Below are 18,646 nucleotides of genomic sequence, written 5' to 3'. Positions count from 1 at the left end.
GCGGCCGCATTTTCTGATAAGTTATTTTTCTGCGAAAACTTCGTTGAACTTTGGAGACATCATTAATAGAAATAATTTTTATGGCCGTTGAATAAAAAATGTTTTTTTCACAAGAAATGTATAAAATTACAGTACTGTATTAGACTTACGGTACTAATTTACATACTGTACAGACGATAGTAAACGACTTACTTTAGAAAGTCCTCCCGGAAAATCATCCACGTCTTGCCTTGCAGTTTACAAAGAAAATCAAACTTAGAGGGTGTCCGTACGACGAGAAAAATTTTAAAAATATAACTAATCCGTAATAAATAAATGGATTTTATTTTATTAAATTATATTTCCTAAATTTTGATTTTATTGAATCTAAATTTCTTTTAAGCACAAAATAATTTACAATATAACTATTTTATGTTTACAGTGTGTGAAACTGGCAACGGTAAATATACATAACCACGTGGTCTAAGGATCAATAGCAATAGATAAGAATACCCAATTACACGTTAGAATCTTTCGAGCACGTGTATATTAAAATTATATTTATATATGTATTATATATACTGTAATTATATACAATAACTAAAATTGTTAATTGTATTGTAAATGTCTCAGTCAATTGTAAATACCGGGTGAGTTACTTCGAATTTCGTGGCTTATTAATTTGCTTCAATTAATAATTAAAATTATTATGCTGAGTTACACGGTCCTTTAGTTTATAAATGTGCTGCTAAGATTAAATGATATTTTTTATTTTGATTTTAAATTTTCATGTTAACTTTATAAATTTGATGTTTTTCCCACTAGTAAATTTAAATGCCCTGAAGATTTCAAAGAGATTAATTTTGAAATTAAAGACGAATTATGCGAAGAAGATGTCAAAAATGAAGATAACGAACTCTGGCTAATTCAAATACCTATTGAGGTAAATAGAAATATAGTTTTTAAAACATTTCCAATAGTCAGATCTTTAGCAATACATTGGCAACTGGGCAACTGCTGAGGTATAAGGCATGAAGTGTATGTGCCACTCACACCTTACAAATATTTTTGCATTGTGTAGTAAGAAACTGAAAATATCGGGCATGCTTTGTCGTAATTTGTGCCACTCCATTATGTTGCTGTGATTTTCCATCAGTATATAGTGATTCCTTTTAAACCAATAATTAAAATGTTGCTGACATACAAAAGTTCTAAACACCAAGAATCATTTTTCAGCAGTTCATAAAACGTGTCCTGCTGTTGTTGTTTAAAAAACTTTTGGTTCTTTGAGTTTGAGAATTTAGTTCAGGACCATGTTGTGCTATGATGCAGAGAGGTGGCCGCATCAACAGCATTAAAGGGGTTGCATAGGCGGCATTTCAGACTTGCATCATACTGAGAAAATCTACCGCACGTCCCAGATTTGGTTCAACACGTGATCTCAAGATACCGTATTTTGACGAGTATAAGTCGCTGTCAAGTATAAGACGCACCCCTATTTTGAGACAAAAAATTTAGAAAAAAACTGTTTTAATGGGATTGTCTAAAGATGCATTTTATTTGATTTTTTATTCAAGAATATGACGGATGGATGAATCGATACATTTATTAAACTGAAATAATCGTCATTTCTTAATGTAAACTCAGAGGTCATGTGATGAGAGTTGACAGAACATGGCGGCGATGACTCGTGTGTCGTTACTCTGATAATCTAGGTACTCTAGCCATTCGGTTGAGGCACCATCTGCTTAACGGACCACTGCACAGGTTGGTTTCTAGAGTGGACCACTACTGTAGGTAATTTCACTGTAAAAATGGTTACCTGTCAAGTATAAGACACACCATGATTTTGAGCCCCAAAAAGTAGTAAAAAAAGTGTGACTTATACTTGTCAAAATACGGTAATCATCTTACATTTGTGTGCAATATTAGTAAGATATGAGCTGTATTCATTTCCTAACATTTTTTCAAAATGTTTACAATTCAAAAGTTAGGATTTGATGAAATTTACCATTTTGACAATTTGATTCAAAATTTCAGTCAACTTTATACTGAAAGGTTTTACAACTAGTGTTCTATGTGTAAAAAAACAATGAGTTATTATCATGGATGAATTTTCATTCAAGATTCTGGTGATAAAACTTTTATACTTCTTTAGCATTGATGTTGCACTGTCAATACATGTACCACTAGTCTTTCTACGAAAGGCAGTGGTCGTTAAGATAATAATGAAAACGAAAATATCCTGGCTAATAGCTGTAGTTTGAGGCTCTTTATAAAACAGAAACTGCTCATTGATATCTTTATCATTAATAAATCTGTCAAAACCAAGGAGTTAACATTTGGCAATTGTGTCAGTACTCTCATCCACTTGTACAACAAATTAATTATTAAATTTATTTTCTTTATGGCTTGTTCATTTATATTGAATGACATCTGCAGATATCCTACAGCAGATTGTATTGTTTGACAGGGTAACTTATTGAAATCCAATCTTTTGCTTTTTGGCCAAGTATTGTTTCAAATATTATTTTGCAGATCGGGTAGTGATTTCCTTCCCAGTTGTATGAGGTTTCATTTGTTTGTTACTATTAGTTTTTCAATTTTAAAAGAAGCTTCAAAAGCAGTGTCAGATATGGTAAGTCTTTTAACCGTTCTAACAGCTGCATTCTTCTGTCCCTCAGATGTGAAAAATAAGATAAACTTTTTCCAATTCACCAGGATACTTGATGATAAAATGCTGCTTCAGTTTGCTGGATACCATGACTGATTGCTGAGTGTTTCTCAATACATACAGGATGAAGGTTATCATTGTCGCATCATGTGATAAATATGTGTAAATATGTGAAATATGGTTTCCTTTGTTATCTTTTGAATCTAATGGATTAGGAGAAACTCCAACACTCAAAACCAGCAGTGAAAGCTAACAGTTCTCTTTCATTGTTTTGGAGTTTATATTACCTCACAACAGATTTATCTGTAGTGTCATGATCTGCAAGAGTGAGTCTATCAATCTGGTCAAGCACAAGATGTGATCTACTAACAAAGTTTTTACTTAATGACAACTAGAACACTACAAGTAACTACAGCACTAATTAATCAGATGTCATATCAATATTCCATAGAAAAACTTCTCATAAGTACAGTAAATAGCTAATAGTGAGGTTGCGGTAGAAGTTTTCATTTCTAAAACGTGAATGTTGAATGTTGCTTACAAGATAGCAGTGCTTGACGTTCAGTGTTCTCGTTTTAGAGATGAAAACTTAGGCCGCAATCTTGCTAATGAAATCATTGTGAAACTTTGGTGACAAGTGATTATTTTCTTTTGTACCTCCAGCTGAAACATTGCAAATCTTCTACAGATCATATATGGAAGTTCTGTACTTTTCTAGAATACAGAACTTCTGGATAGTGATCTTGAATTTAGTTCCCATCTGTCAGACACTAAAAGATAAAACTTTCTTTCAATTCTTCTATTTTCATACCATTCCAAGTACTGTGGCATGCTAGTAGGAATCTCTGACAGTGTTTTATGATTGCAAAATGTTTTAATATTTTTTGGGAGATAAATTCAGAGTTTACAGCTAAAGTTATTCAATGTTACCCATGTATAGTAAAAATTTCAAAAACAGTATTCCCTCGGGGAAAACTGGGAAATGTCAGGGAATTTTGTAATAATCAGTGAAAGTCATATTTGGTGTTAAATCAGGAAATTTATTTATTTTTCTGAAAACTTAAACACTAGATCTGTAGTTTAAAAGATAGGAACTTTTAAAGCTGAAAATGTTTTAAAATCATTTTGTGTTTTCTGATGTTATGTATAGTACTGTACATGTGCACAAAATATGGCCAGTGATACCATTGTTTTATGTATTGAAATGTAAGTTAACAGAATATGAAAACAAAACGTAATAGAATTAATTTAACAGGCATATATACATGGCTTGTTATATTATATTTTTTTTCAAAAAAATTAATTTAAAGCATATTAAAATAAGTTGATTATTCAGTTTGAAATACAACATAATGTCATATTTATAATATATATATATATGAATTATCATTATTCCTAAATAATGATAATTCATTTCTTTAGCTAACTAATTACCTGAATTTCTAAAAGACACATTAAAATTATACTGTATATATTTTAAATATGGTAACAGTGTATGTTTTGATAAGAAAATTTGGAAAATAAAGTCTTTGCCATTTAGCATTAAATGCTAATTGGGCTGCAATTTGAAAAAATTGTAGACCTATAACTTTCCACTGTCGTTTTCCTGTCCTTCCTTTATTCTCATGAACAGAATAAGAGGGATGAATGCCGAGACTAGATATGAACATCTTAGGGGCAGAAGGCCCTGATTAACTGTATAAGAACTTCCAGTATAGACCAGAAGTCACATGATTTCAATTCAAAAATTTTCCCCAGAAAGGAGTTACATAGATCACCAGCATCAGGAAATGCATGATGTAGGGACAAGACACTACTAATCTGAGATTGAGAGCATATATTTTAAATTAAATAAATAGAAAACGTGATTAAAAATTGCAGCCCGGCAGTGTGATGATGTCACAATAAATAATTTCTTGTTTCATTTTAGGTTTTATCAGTAATTCTTTATATGGAATATATACAAGGCTATTGAGAAGATGGGAAATTTCCCAGGATAAGAGAAAACTTAAGCATATGAAATAGATCATTGTTATAACATTAAAGTAAGATTGAAGAAATATTTAAAACTATAATGTAACTATAACAATTTGTTTCCCTCCTATTTTAAATATGAATTTTCAAAGTGAATAAGAAAAAACAATATGTTTTATGTTTTGTAATTTTATTATTGACGTAAATCAATCTTTCGATAGAAGGCAAAATAGAAATAATACTGTAGTGGTATTATGAATCAAAATATGAAATCTGATCCATTATTCTTGTCAAGTATTACACCAAATGTAATGTTAAAGATTGACATATTTTATCTTTTATAATGTAATTTGAAGTTAATAAATGAAAGGGACTGAAGAAGGGCAGAAAAGTTCAAAAGGCATATCCTTAACATTCCTAACTAAAAATTTCTAGAGTTGAATATTGTTTCTTAAACAAGAGAAGTAATACACAAGTTCTAAAAACATAAGTATTCATGTATCTAAATGTATCTAAACATAGAAAAGGTACAGTAAAATACAGAATTTAATAAAAAATATTTCAATTAATATAAAAATTAATAAATATATACTGTATAAAATATTCACAATTTGGNATTTTATCTATATATATATATATATATATATAAATGGACGTGTATGTCCCTATATTTCACTTTTTCGCCAAAACTACATATCGCACGTGAATGGTGTTTGTATGTGGTAGTAGCACCAAGTCTCCATTCGTACACTATGGTGGTTGCGTCTCGATAGCTATAAGGGTGCGGGAGATATGGGTTGAAAGTGGTTTTCTATTTCGAATGTTATGTTCGAATTTAATTCGAACAATATTCGAATTAAATTCGAACATAAAATTCGAATATTGGTTCGATTATAGAACTTTATAGAATTTTATGTTCGAATTAAATTCGAACATAAAATTCGAATATTGGTTCGATTATAGAACAATTGTAAACGTTCCAGAAACGTTGAAAATAGTTCGTTTGATTGGACGTAAAAATTCTCTAATTAGTCTGGAAACGGGGGACCTAATTCTTGCATTCTGTGAAAACGGGTAAGATTGGCTATTATGTAATTATCATAATCTTCATTATCGTTACTTTTTGCCCAGCGAAGCGGTTCCTTGCAGCTAGATTCTAGATTACTTAGAAAAAGAGTCTTTTATATACCATGTATAAAAAAAACTATATTATATACAAGTAAAAACCCAGCGAAACGGGTCCTTGCAGCTAGTCCGATATAAAATTGGCTTACGTGTATTTATTGTGATTTCAAATATACGTATTTATGAAATTAGCATATTATAACTATGAGGCTCATTGTGTACTTGCAAAATTTATTCATAATCGTTTTCGATGCCACTTTTAGCTAGGATGAATGTATCGTTAAAATAGTTAATCATCATATTATGATTTAGACCAGGAGAAAAAAAACACTACTAGCTTCGCCGGGCCATTTTTATGTCTACTTTAAATAATGCAATCACATGCTTCTTCTAGACGGAAAAAAGAGATAGTGATGTAATAAAAAAAACTGCTCTTAGTGCGCAGAAGATGGGGTCCACCAGTGGCCGAGTGGATAAAACCACTGAACACTGCTAGTTGGTCGCGGGCTGGCCACGCGGAGTTTTCCGGGTTTTATTTACGTTTGTAACACCCAAATAGGGATCAGTTTTCCTTAGAAAGTCCTCCCGGAAAATCATCCACGTCTTGCCTTGCAGTTTACAAAGAAAATCAAACTTAGAGGGTGTCCGTACGACGAGAAAAATTTTAAAAATATAACTAATCCGTAATAAATAAATGGATTTTATTTTATTAAATTATATTTCCTAAATTTTGATTTTATTGAATCTAAATTTCTTTTAAGCACAAAATAATTTACAATATAACTATTTTATGTTTACAGTGTGTGAAACTGGCAACGGTAAATATACATAACCACGTGGTCTAAGGATCAATAGCAATAGATAAGAATACCCAATTACACGTTAGAATCTTTCGAGCACGTGTATATTAAAATTATATTTATAATGGATATATAATGGCATTTGGTATTTGTTGTTCACAAATTTTGTGAAAGTATTTTATTATATAAACTTTGTGGACACATTTTATGTATGGTCACTTAACTGGCTGCATTTTAGATTTGTTTACACATTAATGTGTTGTATGAATTTTTCAGCTCCATTGTAATTGCATGGTATCTCTATCATGTTTGTGGTCTGTTATTAAGTGCCACTTACCTGTAACTATATAAAAGAAATTCCCAAGGAGATAGATGATCTAAAGACTTTGTTAGAAAATATGATCTGTTTGTCTGAATTTTAAATATGGCATGTTATGAAGAATGTAATCAATGTATTTTAAAGCTAAATTTTACTAATCATAAATATGTCTTATAACTATGAGATTTCGAATTGTTCATTTTAGATGATGAATTAATGAAAGCATAAAACTGTATGCAAAAGAAGATAAGCAAACAATTTCAGTCCAGAAGTTTGTAACATTGTAACATTTGATTATTTGATACTGTATATGCAATGACTTTCTTAAAATTTCAGTTCATACTAATAACCAACGTTTCTCCACAAAGTAAATTGATTAAAAAAAAACAAAAAAAAAGCTCTGATTACAATTTAAAATGTTTATACAGTCGACCCCCCTATAATTACGGTCCCTATAGTTACGATTCCCATAACACTACGAAAAAATTGCTACCTGTATCCGTAAAAAATAGTAAAAGTTCCCTATAAACACCTCAAACGTCATCGGGCAGCCGAACTACTTTCCCGCCGTCCGTAGCGCCACGCTACAGAGAGATTTCTATCGTCTGGACAGTATTATATAAATTATATATAAATTAGGTACTGTACATATAATTATATATTAATTATATATAAATTAGGTACTGTATATATAATTATATATTAACTTATTGTAACTTTGTTATAATTAAATATATAATTTCCGCCGTCTAGCGTGGCGCCACGCTACGGAGATTTTTACGCTAACTATCGTCTGTCAGTATGTAAATTAGGTACCGTAAGTCTAATACAGTACTGTAATTTTATACATTTCTTGTGAAAGAAACATTTCTTATTCAACGGCGATTAAAATTATTTATATTAATGATGTCTCCAAAGTTCAACGAAGTTATCGCAGAAAAATAAGTTATTAGAAATCGGCGGCTGTACCGTGTGCTGTTCCGCGACAAAAACAAGCTTTAACAATGGCGGTGCAGACTCGGTAAGTAACCCTACAATTTTTTGTTTATAGCGTAGTTTATACGGATTATTTCCAAAAAATATATACGTATTTTGGAAATGTTGAGTCGGATTAGTCTAGAATCGATTAATTTTATGGAAGAAAATCTTTCAAATTGCCGTAGTCCGTAAACTTGACACGTGTCGGGTTGTGATTGGAAGGAATCGTAAGAAATCGGATTCCTAGAAAATAGAACGTATCTCTATCTTATAGGGGGGTCGACTGTATCTATAAACAAATTTATGAATAATCATAGCTTTAATACAGTAGTATAGTATATGTTTTATATTTCTATGTAAACTTAAGGGAAATATATAAAAAGTTGACCAGCTAACTAACCTATTTCCTACTAGAAAATTTAGTTGATTGATTGGTGGTGTCAGCAGTTTTATGTTTTTGGTATGACATAATGGATATAAGTTAGTGATGCCCAAACTTTTTGATTGGGAGGCCAAATTGTGCATAAGTTGTAGTTAAGCAGGCCACAAATATTTATTTCCATTTATACAAAAAGTAGGCTTATTTCTATCATTTATAAGTGATCTGTTGAGTAGGTTTGTGGATTGGATTTGGTCTGAGGGCCATAGTTTGGGCATCACTGATATAAGTTTTCGGTTACTAGCAATATTATAGAGTAGTTCTGTTGCAATGACTCTCCTAATAATGGACTTAATTACTTGAAAGTGATAGAGAAACAGTTAATTTAAATTTAAATGAATGCATGCCAAGGAAAAGGAATTTGGGTTTTATTAGAAAAATTGAGTTAATCGTTAATTTTATTTATTATATTTAATTGTTATGTATTTTATTTCAGATGGATATTTCATCATTAGAGAATAAAAGAATCTCTTTGAATAAGAGAACAGTTTTTAAAGGTGAAAACAGTTTACAAGATGGAAAAAATCATGAGATATCAGCCACAGAAATTATACCTGAAAATGTAAATTGTATTTAATAGTATTTGTGTGTTTTGTAAAACTGTTTTGAATTATTTATTAATAATTTGGTTAATGTTTTTTATTTGTTCTTTCAGCTTTTAAATTATCAATTAATTCTTCCGTCTAAGGAACATAACAAATTAAAACCAGGTAATATATAAATATATCTGAAAGATTATTATATTTATAAAATGCAGGGTGTTCCAAAATTGTCTTTACAACTTTGTAAGAGAATTTATTCAAAGGATTACACAATATTTTTAAATGCATAAATTTAGTAACACTCATCAAGTTTCATTTACGTAAATTTTTGCACTGAAACTTCCACTATAGTATGATTAATTAATCAATTCCAGAACTGTGGATTCGTCGGAGCGCACTAATAACACGGCCACCTCATTCCCCAGATGTAACACTTTTAGATGTTTTCTTGTGAGAATTTGTTAAAAATTGAGTGTACATGCCACCCTCACCTATAAATGTGGTTGAATTCTGAATTCAAAATACTATTGCAATTTAACACTTCAAACAACCTTTACAGCTCCAGCTGTATTTGTTTACACCTTAGCAAACGTTTTCAACCTCATCAAGGTCTTCATCAGGCTACTTTAATTAGGAATTCGAACGCGTTTGGAACGGAACGTATATGATTCAAAATTTATAAACAGATTAAGAATACTCATGGAACGTTACGCACGCGCTAAAACGACTTTAAAGCACGTGTAATATCAAGTTTGCGTAACAGTAGAAGCAAACGAATTATACATACTCATTAATGGGGATGAGTTCCCTCATAACAAAACTTCCACGCGCTAGATATACCGATTACATCCCTGGAGTTGATGCACATGCCACGTAATCCTGCCTTGTATATTTTTAAAGTTTCCATTGTTCTCAGTTGATCAGTGCGATGTGAGAGCCTGATAATGCGGGCATTTTGTATGTCGGCTGTGATTCCCGGTTCAGTGGCAACCGTTGAGAGGGCGGTGGTGTGTTTTTTATTGTCGATGTCACGTTTGTGCTCACGCAACCTTTTGTGAAGGGAGCGTTTGGTTGACCCCACATAAACAAAACTGCTGTTAAATCTATCATCCCAAAGCGGGATAGCATATACCCCCGATGCGTGTTTTAAGTCGATTGCGTCTTTCCCGTTGCGAAGCAAATTGTAAACTGATCTAGGCCTTTTATAAGCTATCTTAGTTTTATTGATGGATGAAATTTCTTTGTATAATGCGTCCAGATGGTGGTTGTACCCCACGATTTTTCTTGTACACTCGTTATCTAAATGCTCCCCAAGGACATTGGCAGTGTCCCGTGCGCAAGCCTGTACGTAAGCGCAAGCGATATTATGTACTAAGTTCTTATTATACCCATGTTGTGTGGCCATTTCCTGAACGTGTATAAGTTCAGCTATGGTGTCTTGATAATTGGAGTTGTGCGTGAACGCCCTCTTAGTTAAGGCCCTAAGAGCCACGATCTTGTAGGAGTACGGATCCTCCGAATTAGCGGGGATGAAAAGCGGTACATAGGACTCTTTGTAATAGACCTTGGATGTGATCACATTATCCTTAATTTGAAGGTCCAAGTCCAGGAAATGCTCGGCGGTGTTGCTTTTTTGGTCCAATTTTGATGTTCAGGCCATAGGGTTGTCATTCATTGAGTTAATGAACTGGTTGATGTTGGGTTCAGTTTTCCATATGATAAAGATATCATCAGCATATCTCCTGTACAGGAGGATGTTGGAAAGGTACAAGGGGATGATTTGTTGTTCCAATTTCCTGACTACCAACTCACACAAATCACCCGATAGGGAGCTCCCCATGGGGACTCCCCACTTTTGGAGGTAGGTTTTGTTATTAAAACGGAAGAAGGACAAATAACATAAGATGTGCGCTAACTCCAATATGTGTTTTTGATGTGGGGAGGCGCCGGGGTAGGCAAGTAATAAATCCCGTAGTTCGCAAAAGCACGGCTGGATTTTGATAGATGGGTGTAGAGAGACAAAATCAAGAACCGTGATACAAGCGGTGTTGGTTATGTTAATAGCCTTCAAGGCCTCAATGAGCTCAATCAGGTTCTTGATGGTCCAAGGATGCGGGCGCGTATGTGTTTGTGTACCGCGGTTTCTAATGCCCTGGTTGGAGATCTAGCCTTGTCAAGGACCAGTCTAAGAGAGGGTGGTTCCTTATGGGTTTTGGCGAAGGCAAGGAGCCTAGGCGTGTCAGGCAACGCCACCACCGCCCTGCAGAAGCCCCAATCCCTAGCAAAGCTTGTTTGTGTGATGCGCTTCATGCGTGCTTGTAGTCTATGCACGTAACCATCATCACAGTCCTCACAGTCAGTGTCAGTGATATACCCTTGCATCATAGAGGTATATGTGTCCCTCTTCATTAAAACAAGAGACTTGGTTTTGTCCACTCTGATGACCACAATGTTTTGCTCATTTAACCATTTCTTAGATCTATGTATTAGCCTCCAGAACCCATCATGCCTTTTTCGATTGTTTATTTCACAAATCTTGATAGTAGTCTTCCACCTATAATATTCTTTGTGGACGTCAGGTAATCCAGTGATGAGATGTTCTACGTTGGGCATCACCTTCTCCGGTTGTATGACATAATCTGCATGCGCATACATGGGGCAATGTGCTAGCGCACGGATGAGGTACGGTGGGGGGAAATGTTGTCCCAACATAACAGCGATAGGTTATGTAACGGTACAGTGGGCTTCTGTTTACTAAGAATCCACGCCAACTTTTTCTGATATTGTTCGGAAAGTTCTTTTTGGAGAATTCCTTGATAGATGGACACCCTCCTGTTGATTTCATGTAACATAGCAGGATTTTCCTGACGTAGACGATTCTCCAGGCTAATCAAGCTGTTAAGTTTAGAGTACACCGTTTTTCGGACCGATCGTATCGCTTTCCTTAAGCACAATGCACGGAGCTTTCTTAATCTGTTTATAAATTTTGAATCGTATATGTTCCGTTCCAAACGCGTTCGAATTCCTAATTAAAGTAGCCTGATGAAGACCTCGATGAGGTTGAAAACGTTTGCTAAGGTGTAAACAAATACCACTGGAGCTGTAAAGGTTGTTTGAAGTGTTAAAGTATAACTCCTATAGTGTTGGAAGATGTTTATTTCTTATACTATTGCAATTGCTCAATGACACCTGAGAGAGACATGTGGGAAGAAATTCACTATAGATTGGACATCCACCACATAACAAATGGAAGTCACATCGAACCATAAAAAGTCAATGAATGTAAAACTCAGTGTTTGACTACATTTCAATGTTCTAAAATTATATGTTTCTTCTATTGTTTCATCAATATATATAACCCTTTAGTCAAAGCTATTTTTGAAACACCCTATATTTAGTTAATTTTACTATATAATGCGTTTTTCTCATTATAGTGCCAGTATCCTTTAAGAATTATTTAGAAGTAGTTGAGACTTTGGATTTGCCAAATGAATTGAATGTTAAAAATGTTAATAAAGATATAGCCAATTTTGAAAATTTAAGACAACGATTTCTGCCGTTTGGTTCAAGTAAGTTATTTTTTTAAGATTTTAATAAATTAACACTTTAAAAATAAGAATTTTCTAATATACAAAGTCCAATCATTTAATCTGTACAATAATGCTAGATTTTTCCTTATTGATTTTTGTCTTTTGAGAACTTATCATACTTGAAATACTCTACTCTCAGTGTTCTTCCCAGGTCCTTTTCACTCGATCATCCCATCTGACTAATTTTTATTGCTGCCCTACTTCAGAAGAAATATATACCTATATACAAAAGGTGTGACTTATATTTCTCAAGTGAAGCTCAATCCCAATTTTTAATGCATAAACGTTTACCAGAACATGCAGAATTTAAACAAATAGTGTATTCTTTTCAATAGATCAATTAATACCTCTATGTGAACATATCTAAAATTATTGTATCATATCTCTGTGAATATCTTTAAAATATTTTAACCCAATTATAGAAAGTGAATATGTTTAAAAAAACAATAAATATATGGACTTTTTATATTGTGACAATATTTGTTTTGAAATGCATTTTAAAATTTCTGTAATTTCTGTAATATTTCTCAAATTTGTACTGTTTATTCTGTTTGAAATATTATTTAACTGATGAAACCTTAAATAAAGTAGGCAAAAATGCTATTTTAACATAAAAATATTATACTATTCTGTTTATGCACCAAGTTTAAAAAAGATGTTTTCACATAGACATGTTTAATGTTTTTCCTTATCAAAAATTAATAAAAATCTGTAAGTAAACAATGGGGGAAAGTCAAATTAGATTAATTTATATAGTTTTTTTTAAAAAACAAAAAAGTGGACAAAATAATGATAACAATTCCAAAACAGCTGGACCACCAATTTCAGACTGGGACACTAAAGCTATTATCAATAACCTTGTTCAAGATAAAATAAAGTTATTAACATGAGGGATCTTCCTGACAGTTATTTATTTATCACACAACTAAAAACATTTTTGGAGAGAACACTACCTCTATACATCTGTCATTGCTAGATGCATGTGTCATATGTTCTCTGGAATCCATTTTTAGACAAGAGATACACAGAGTCATAATACTGTCTGACTTATCAGATGTGAAATACTTTACTTTTGGAGCTTTCTTGCAGTCATTTAAACAGCTTGTCCACAAAGTCTATGTTAAGTTTTAGAAAAAAGTTTGATCTTCCACAAAACTGGAAAAATAATATACAGGTAAAAACTCTCTAACCTTGAAATTCTCCCAGCAGAGGGATGAAAGTGCAGAAAAACAAATGCTTTCAGTCTATGTCTAAGACCTGCTTTAGGTTACAACTTTTGCAGAAATGAAATGCCTGTATAATTGGCTAATATGAAGGCCTCAGCTCTAATTATAACATTGGCTGCACAATATTGGCAGTATGTGGTTAAACATTGATTATGATAGAAACTACTTCACACTAGTGAGTTATGTTTATGCAAATACAGCAATGCTTTATTCTGAGAATCTCAGCATATTCTTCATTATTTAAAGTTGTTCCTTGGGACCCAAAAATTGCAAAGACATAATCTGTGCTTTGAGGAATACAAATGGCAATTTATGATTTTTTTCTTTTTTCAATCTCCAGATTAGATGATGTGAAAAAGTGGCAACTTTACTCATATCTAAATTATAATTTCTTAATTCTTCAGTCCAAAACCTGAAATTAACGGTGTTTTCTTCATTTCTTGTGTTATGGTATCCTGGGCACTAGAATAACACTTGTTTAAATTGGTCAAGGCAAGCCTTGTTTTTACTATAAATATTTTTTAATGACGTGAAAAAAATCTCAATAAATAATATGCAACTACTAACTAGTTTTAGTTTATTTATTGTACAGAGATATAATAAGTTTTTCATTAACAATATTTTGTTGTTGAATTGAATTTAAAAACTATATTGGCTAAAAAAGTGTTCTGTTAGTTCATATTTTTAGCTAGGAATCAAGATTATAAGTATAAATATAAATAATATATATTATAAAGGAGCCTGAAATTTAAATATGGTAAAGGCTTCATTTATCTTAGCTTTAGGCTTTATGTTCTTAAATCAGTGTGTATTATAGTTATTTATCTAGTTCCAATATCATTATCATCATTGCTTTCTATGAAAGTTAATTTTTATTTTTGCATTAGCAATAGATTAAATTTTTATATTATGATCATCATTTTTAGACTTAATTGATTATAAATAAATTATATTTTAATATATGCATCTATTTGCAGATGATCCATTGCCATTTATTAGAAATCAAAATGTTAAGAAGATGAAGAAGAAGAAAAAACGCAACCATTAAATTCCCCCTTTTTTTACTTTACTTTGGGTTCAGGGAATCTCCTGAATCCTTCCAAAAAAGCCATCGAGATTTACAAAAATGAAAACGGGGAGTCAAATTCGATACTGTTCCTATACTTTCCCGTGTTACGTACTGTACATAACAAGTCGGGAAAGTAAAAAGACCAAACATTTATAATTTGCTGCAATTGATATAACATCAGTTGCAGCAATTTATAAAGGAATTGTGAAAAATTACTATAATAACGTCTTCTTTTACAATAAATAAAAATATTAATAAAAATTATTTAAAACTATGGAGTCGTTTTTTATTTCATTCACTTAATTGTATTATAAAAAAATATACGGAAATACAAAAATATTAATATCGTCTTCGTGGCGTTAAACTAAAATACAAAATTGATAATACTGCGATTTTAAATTTTATTATTATTTTTGTTCTATCGAAATAGTGTAATTCAATTCGATTTTGTTATGCGAATTTAATGAATAACGCATCACATCGTTATTTTCGGTTTCATGAATCCCGGGCACAACACATCCGTTCCGTCTGTAAAAAGATTTTTTTTTCCCACTAGCGATGCTTTGCACGTGGCACACAAGAAGATTCGTTATGCCAATTTCGGCCTTCGAAAGATGTATAGTGCGTTTCACTAATGCCTATAAATATATTGCAGCCGCAGCATCTTTTTTGCAAACAAATTTCCGAAGCCTTCGACACAATACAGTTTATCGTCTTCGTTGCCATAAATAACATCGTCGGTGGTAACAATTTGATGGCACTCGAAGCAAGGTAAACCGAACTTTTGTTGGTAACAATTGTTGCAATGTATGTCGTTACCTATTTGAACGAAACCTTTGTTGCCTACGAGGTTAGCGCAGGCTTTGTGCTATTACTTGTCTCGGTACGTTAACATTTTTGTACCTAAAAATTAAATTTTAAATATAATTTTACGTCGATTTTAAATTACGAGAATATCCAAATGTTTCTTTACCCGCTTGAAATATTTGCCACATTTGTCCACATTGTAAGATTTTACGTCACAATATTTGCCACATTTGTCGCATCTGGAAGCGAAAGCTGCGTTGTAACACGCTTCGCAGTAGATTTGGATATTTTTCCAGATGAAAGGTCATTCTATCAACGGAATGCGGCATTTATTACATACAAAGCATTCTTCGTGTCAATGTTTATCTTTGTAGCAGAGATTCTAAAAAGAATTTTTTATTAATTTCATAGATAGATTAATTTTTATTTGTTAACATCTTACGTTGGAACGTATTCCTATTGTTCTTCCACATTCGTGGCAAATATTACAATGCACTTCTTCGTAACAGCGGGTGAAGAATGGACGATCATCTCTTACATTAAGTTTTTGACTACTTAGAGGTTCGTCGCATTTCAATGGCAAAAATGATTTGGGCGCCAGTCTTTTGACATTGATTTGATGTATTCCCCAAAAATCAGCTGAAAATCCAAGAGTACGATATTAATTTTTTTATTTGTGAATTTTTAAAAAATAATCTAAAATCTGTCATCTCGTCGCAGGCCGCGCATCGAGGTCTTATTTGTTCCTCGTAAATTTTTGACAGTAAATTTTTCCCCTCTAGAGTACAACAAATCAAATCCACCAATAATTCACCACATACCGAACACACGAATCTACTCGGATGGAATGGATTCTCTTCACCTAATTTCGAATTGACTATTGCTCCACAACCGTACCATTCCTGAATATTGAAAAATCGTTTTAATTGAAGTAAAATTTAAATATTCTTTTTTGCATCCTTACCGAAGTACGTTCCACAGCATTTTTGGCATAAGCGATATCCATTGCTGTTTCATCGCTTTCGTTAATAAAGTCTATATAAAACTGTTGATACTCTTTACAGAATTTCATAGGAGTCTTGATCGGGAAGTTGTATGATTAGTTGTTTTTACGATGTCTTTCATTATGAGTTCCAGATTTAGACACTTCTCCGGAAGGAATCCAGGCGAAGTACGATTGGATCTGAAAATACGAAAACCAATCGAGATGACAAGTCTGTAACTTTCGTTGAATTATAACTAATTCCTTCTCAAATTACGGGAGTAATCAAATAAAAACAAAACCTTTAATAACCAGTAACAGAACTTTAACGACAAATTCCGAACACCATAAAAATCGTAAAAGTGCGACCATACATTTTTAAGATGTACCGGTACATACTGCATGAGATGAAATTAATATAGGTTAATTTTACCCGAATTTAATACTGTAGCATTATATTATTAAAATCATCTATCACAAAAATCCGCCATGAAAGAAAGTTAATTAATAACTGAATCTCGTTTGAGATGGGCGAGGCGTTACCCTCATTATAATCACAGAAAAGTATCCTGTTAATGTCCAATGGACGTTGAATCAAAAGAAAAAAGCTAATTAATGTAAGAACTGAAGATAAATAAATTATAACGACTTTTAATTTCGATGTGTTTCAAAAATATTTCAGAAAGTATTACAGGTGATACGAATCAAAATAAATAAAATTTCAATGAATATAATATGGATCCTTTTTAAATAAAGAAAGCATTTGTTAAGTCTAATTCTATGTCACGACTTGGTGCATTTATCGACACTAGGCAAATAGTTTCGTCATCCACTTTTAATTCATACAGATACGCGTTTCGGGCTTTCGCCCCTCTTCAGTCTGTTACATCGATAAGTTGTATCCAGTATCAGTCAGGCACCTTCCGTACTTCCCACTACCCTACCCTCCACTCCCCTCCCCTCCCGACTTGACGGTCTCCCCCGCATGCCTCGTAACTTTTAACGTCACTTTCCCGAGAGCTGCATACACTTTCGCCTGCGACAGTATAAACATTCTATTTTATTTTAATAATTGTAGCCAGTTTTTATGGATGTCAATGATTAGGTTCCTGTTAATATTATTATGGTCCGTAGTAATTTCGTAGCTTTCCTTGAATTTTCTTTTGTACCAATTTTTTTCTTTGTGTACTATTATAGCTTCATTCTTATCTATTTTGCAGTTGTGGGTTGTGCAATGTTCGTAAAAAACAGAGTTGATTCTATTATACTTCAGGTCCGCGATGTGTTCTTTTAATCTTGTTTCAAATTTTCGTTTCGTTTCTCCAATGTATACTTTTGGCGGTTCGCATGTGCACGGTATTTTATAGACGACATCGGTAGTGTTGTATTTGTCTGGTTGTTTATTTCTGTTAGGTTCAGCCTTCCGAATTCTTTTTTGCAGCTTGTTGTAGGTTGGAGCTAGCTTTATATTTATTTTATCGAAACTTTTGTTTACCTGTTCAAAGAGGCCACGAATGTAGGGGAAGGGTATGTATTTTACTGTGTTTTTTTCTTTGTTTTGTTTATTTTCCTGCCTTTTATTGTTGATTTTTCTTTCCCAGTTATTTAGTATTCTTTGGGGATAGCCGTTTAATAGGAATTTAGTTCGTAGTTCATTGAGGTGTTTTTTCTTCTTCTGTAGTGAGCTTGTTCTCACTACAGAAATACTGCCACAAATACTAAAAAGACTAAAAAAAGAAGCATAAAAAAGATAAAATATGAGTGTATAATATTCTAATAAATACATTTCTTTATAGAAATAATTTTTATAAAATTTAGTAGTATTGTATTTATAATTTTAGAAAAAATGTAATTTATGGCTATTTCCAGTGGTGCATTTGTAAATATGTCATGTATAAGCCCACAATACGCAGATTTCCCAGTTGCCTGAACAATGCACTGAATGATTTTTTTTTATAATTTTAATTCTGCAAAAGTTGTATTTTTACAGTTTTTTAAATACCTAAGAGGGGTGGGCAACCCTTGGCACGTGCCAAATGAGACCTTCTTAACAGGAAAAAATAGTATGCTATTTTGGTTTATACAGATTATACTGTATACACAAGAATAAATCTTACTCAGAAAAAATTTAAAAGAATTTTA

The 18,646-nt window shown here is 32.5% G+C and overlaps 1 protein-coding gene and 1 pseudogene across 1 annotated transcript; one reads left to right on the top strand and one right to left on the bottom strand.

Moving 5' to 3' along the window:
- The first annotated feature begins 467 nt into the window (after positions 1-467).
- Positions 468-14,960, top strand: LOC111618589. The gene is made up of 6 exons (XM_023360143.1): positions 468-629; positions 805-922; positions 8,725-8,850; positions 8,944-8,998; positions 12,265-12,399; positions 14,624-14,960. Exons 1-6 carry the CDS (start codon positions 604-606, stop codon positions 14,692-14,694), a joined length of 531 nt encoding a protein of 176 aa, XP_023215911.1. The 5' UTR covers positions 468-603; the 3' UTR covers positions 14,695-14,960.
- Positions 14,961-15,044: 84 nt separating this feature from the next.
- LOC111618563 lies at positions 15,045-16,528 on the bottom strand (annotated as a pseudogene).
- Positions 16,529-18,646: the final 2,118 nt, after the last annotated feature.

This window comes from Centruroides sculpturatus, unplaced genomic scaffold, assembly GCF_000671375.1.
Source record: "Centruroides sculpturatus isolate CEXI.00-Female unplaced genomic scaffold, Cexi_2.0 scaffold42, whole genome shotgun sequence".
NCBI lineage: Eukaryota > Metazoa > Arthropoda > Arachnida > Scorpiones > Buthidae > Centruroides > Centruroides sculpturatus.
Note: the sequence above shows the minus strand (reverse complement) of the source record. Positions and strands in the feature narration are given on the sequence as shown.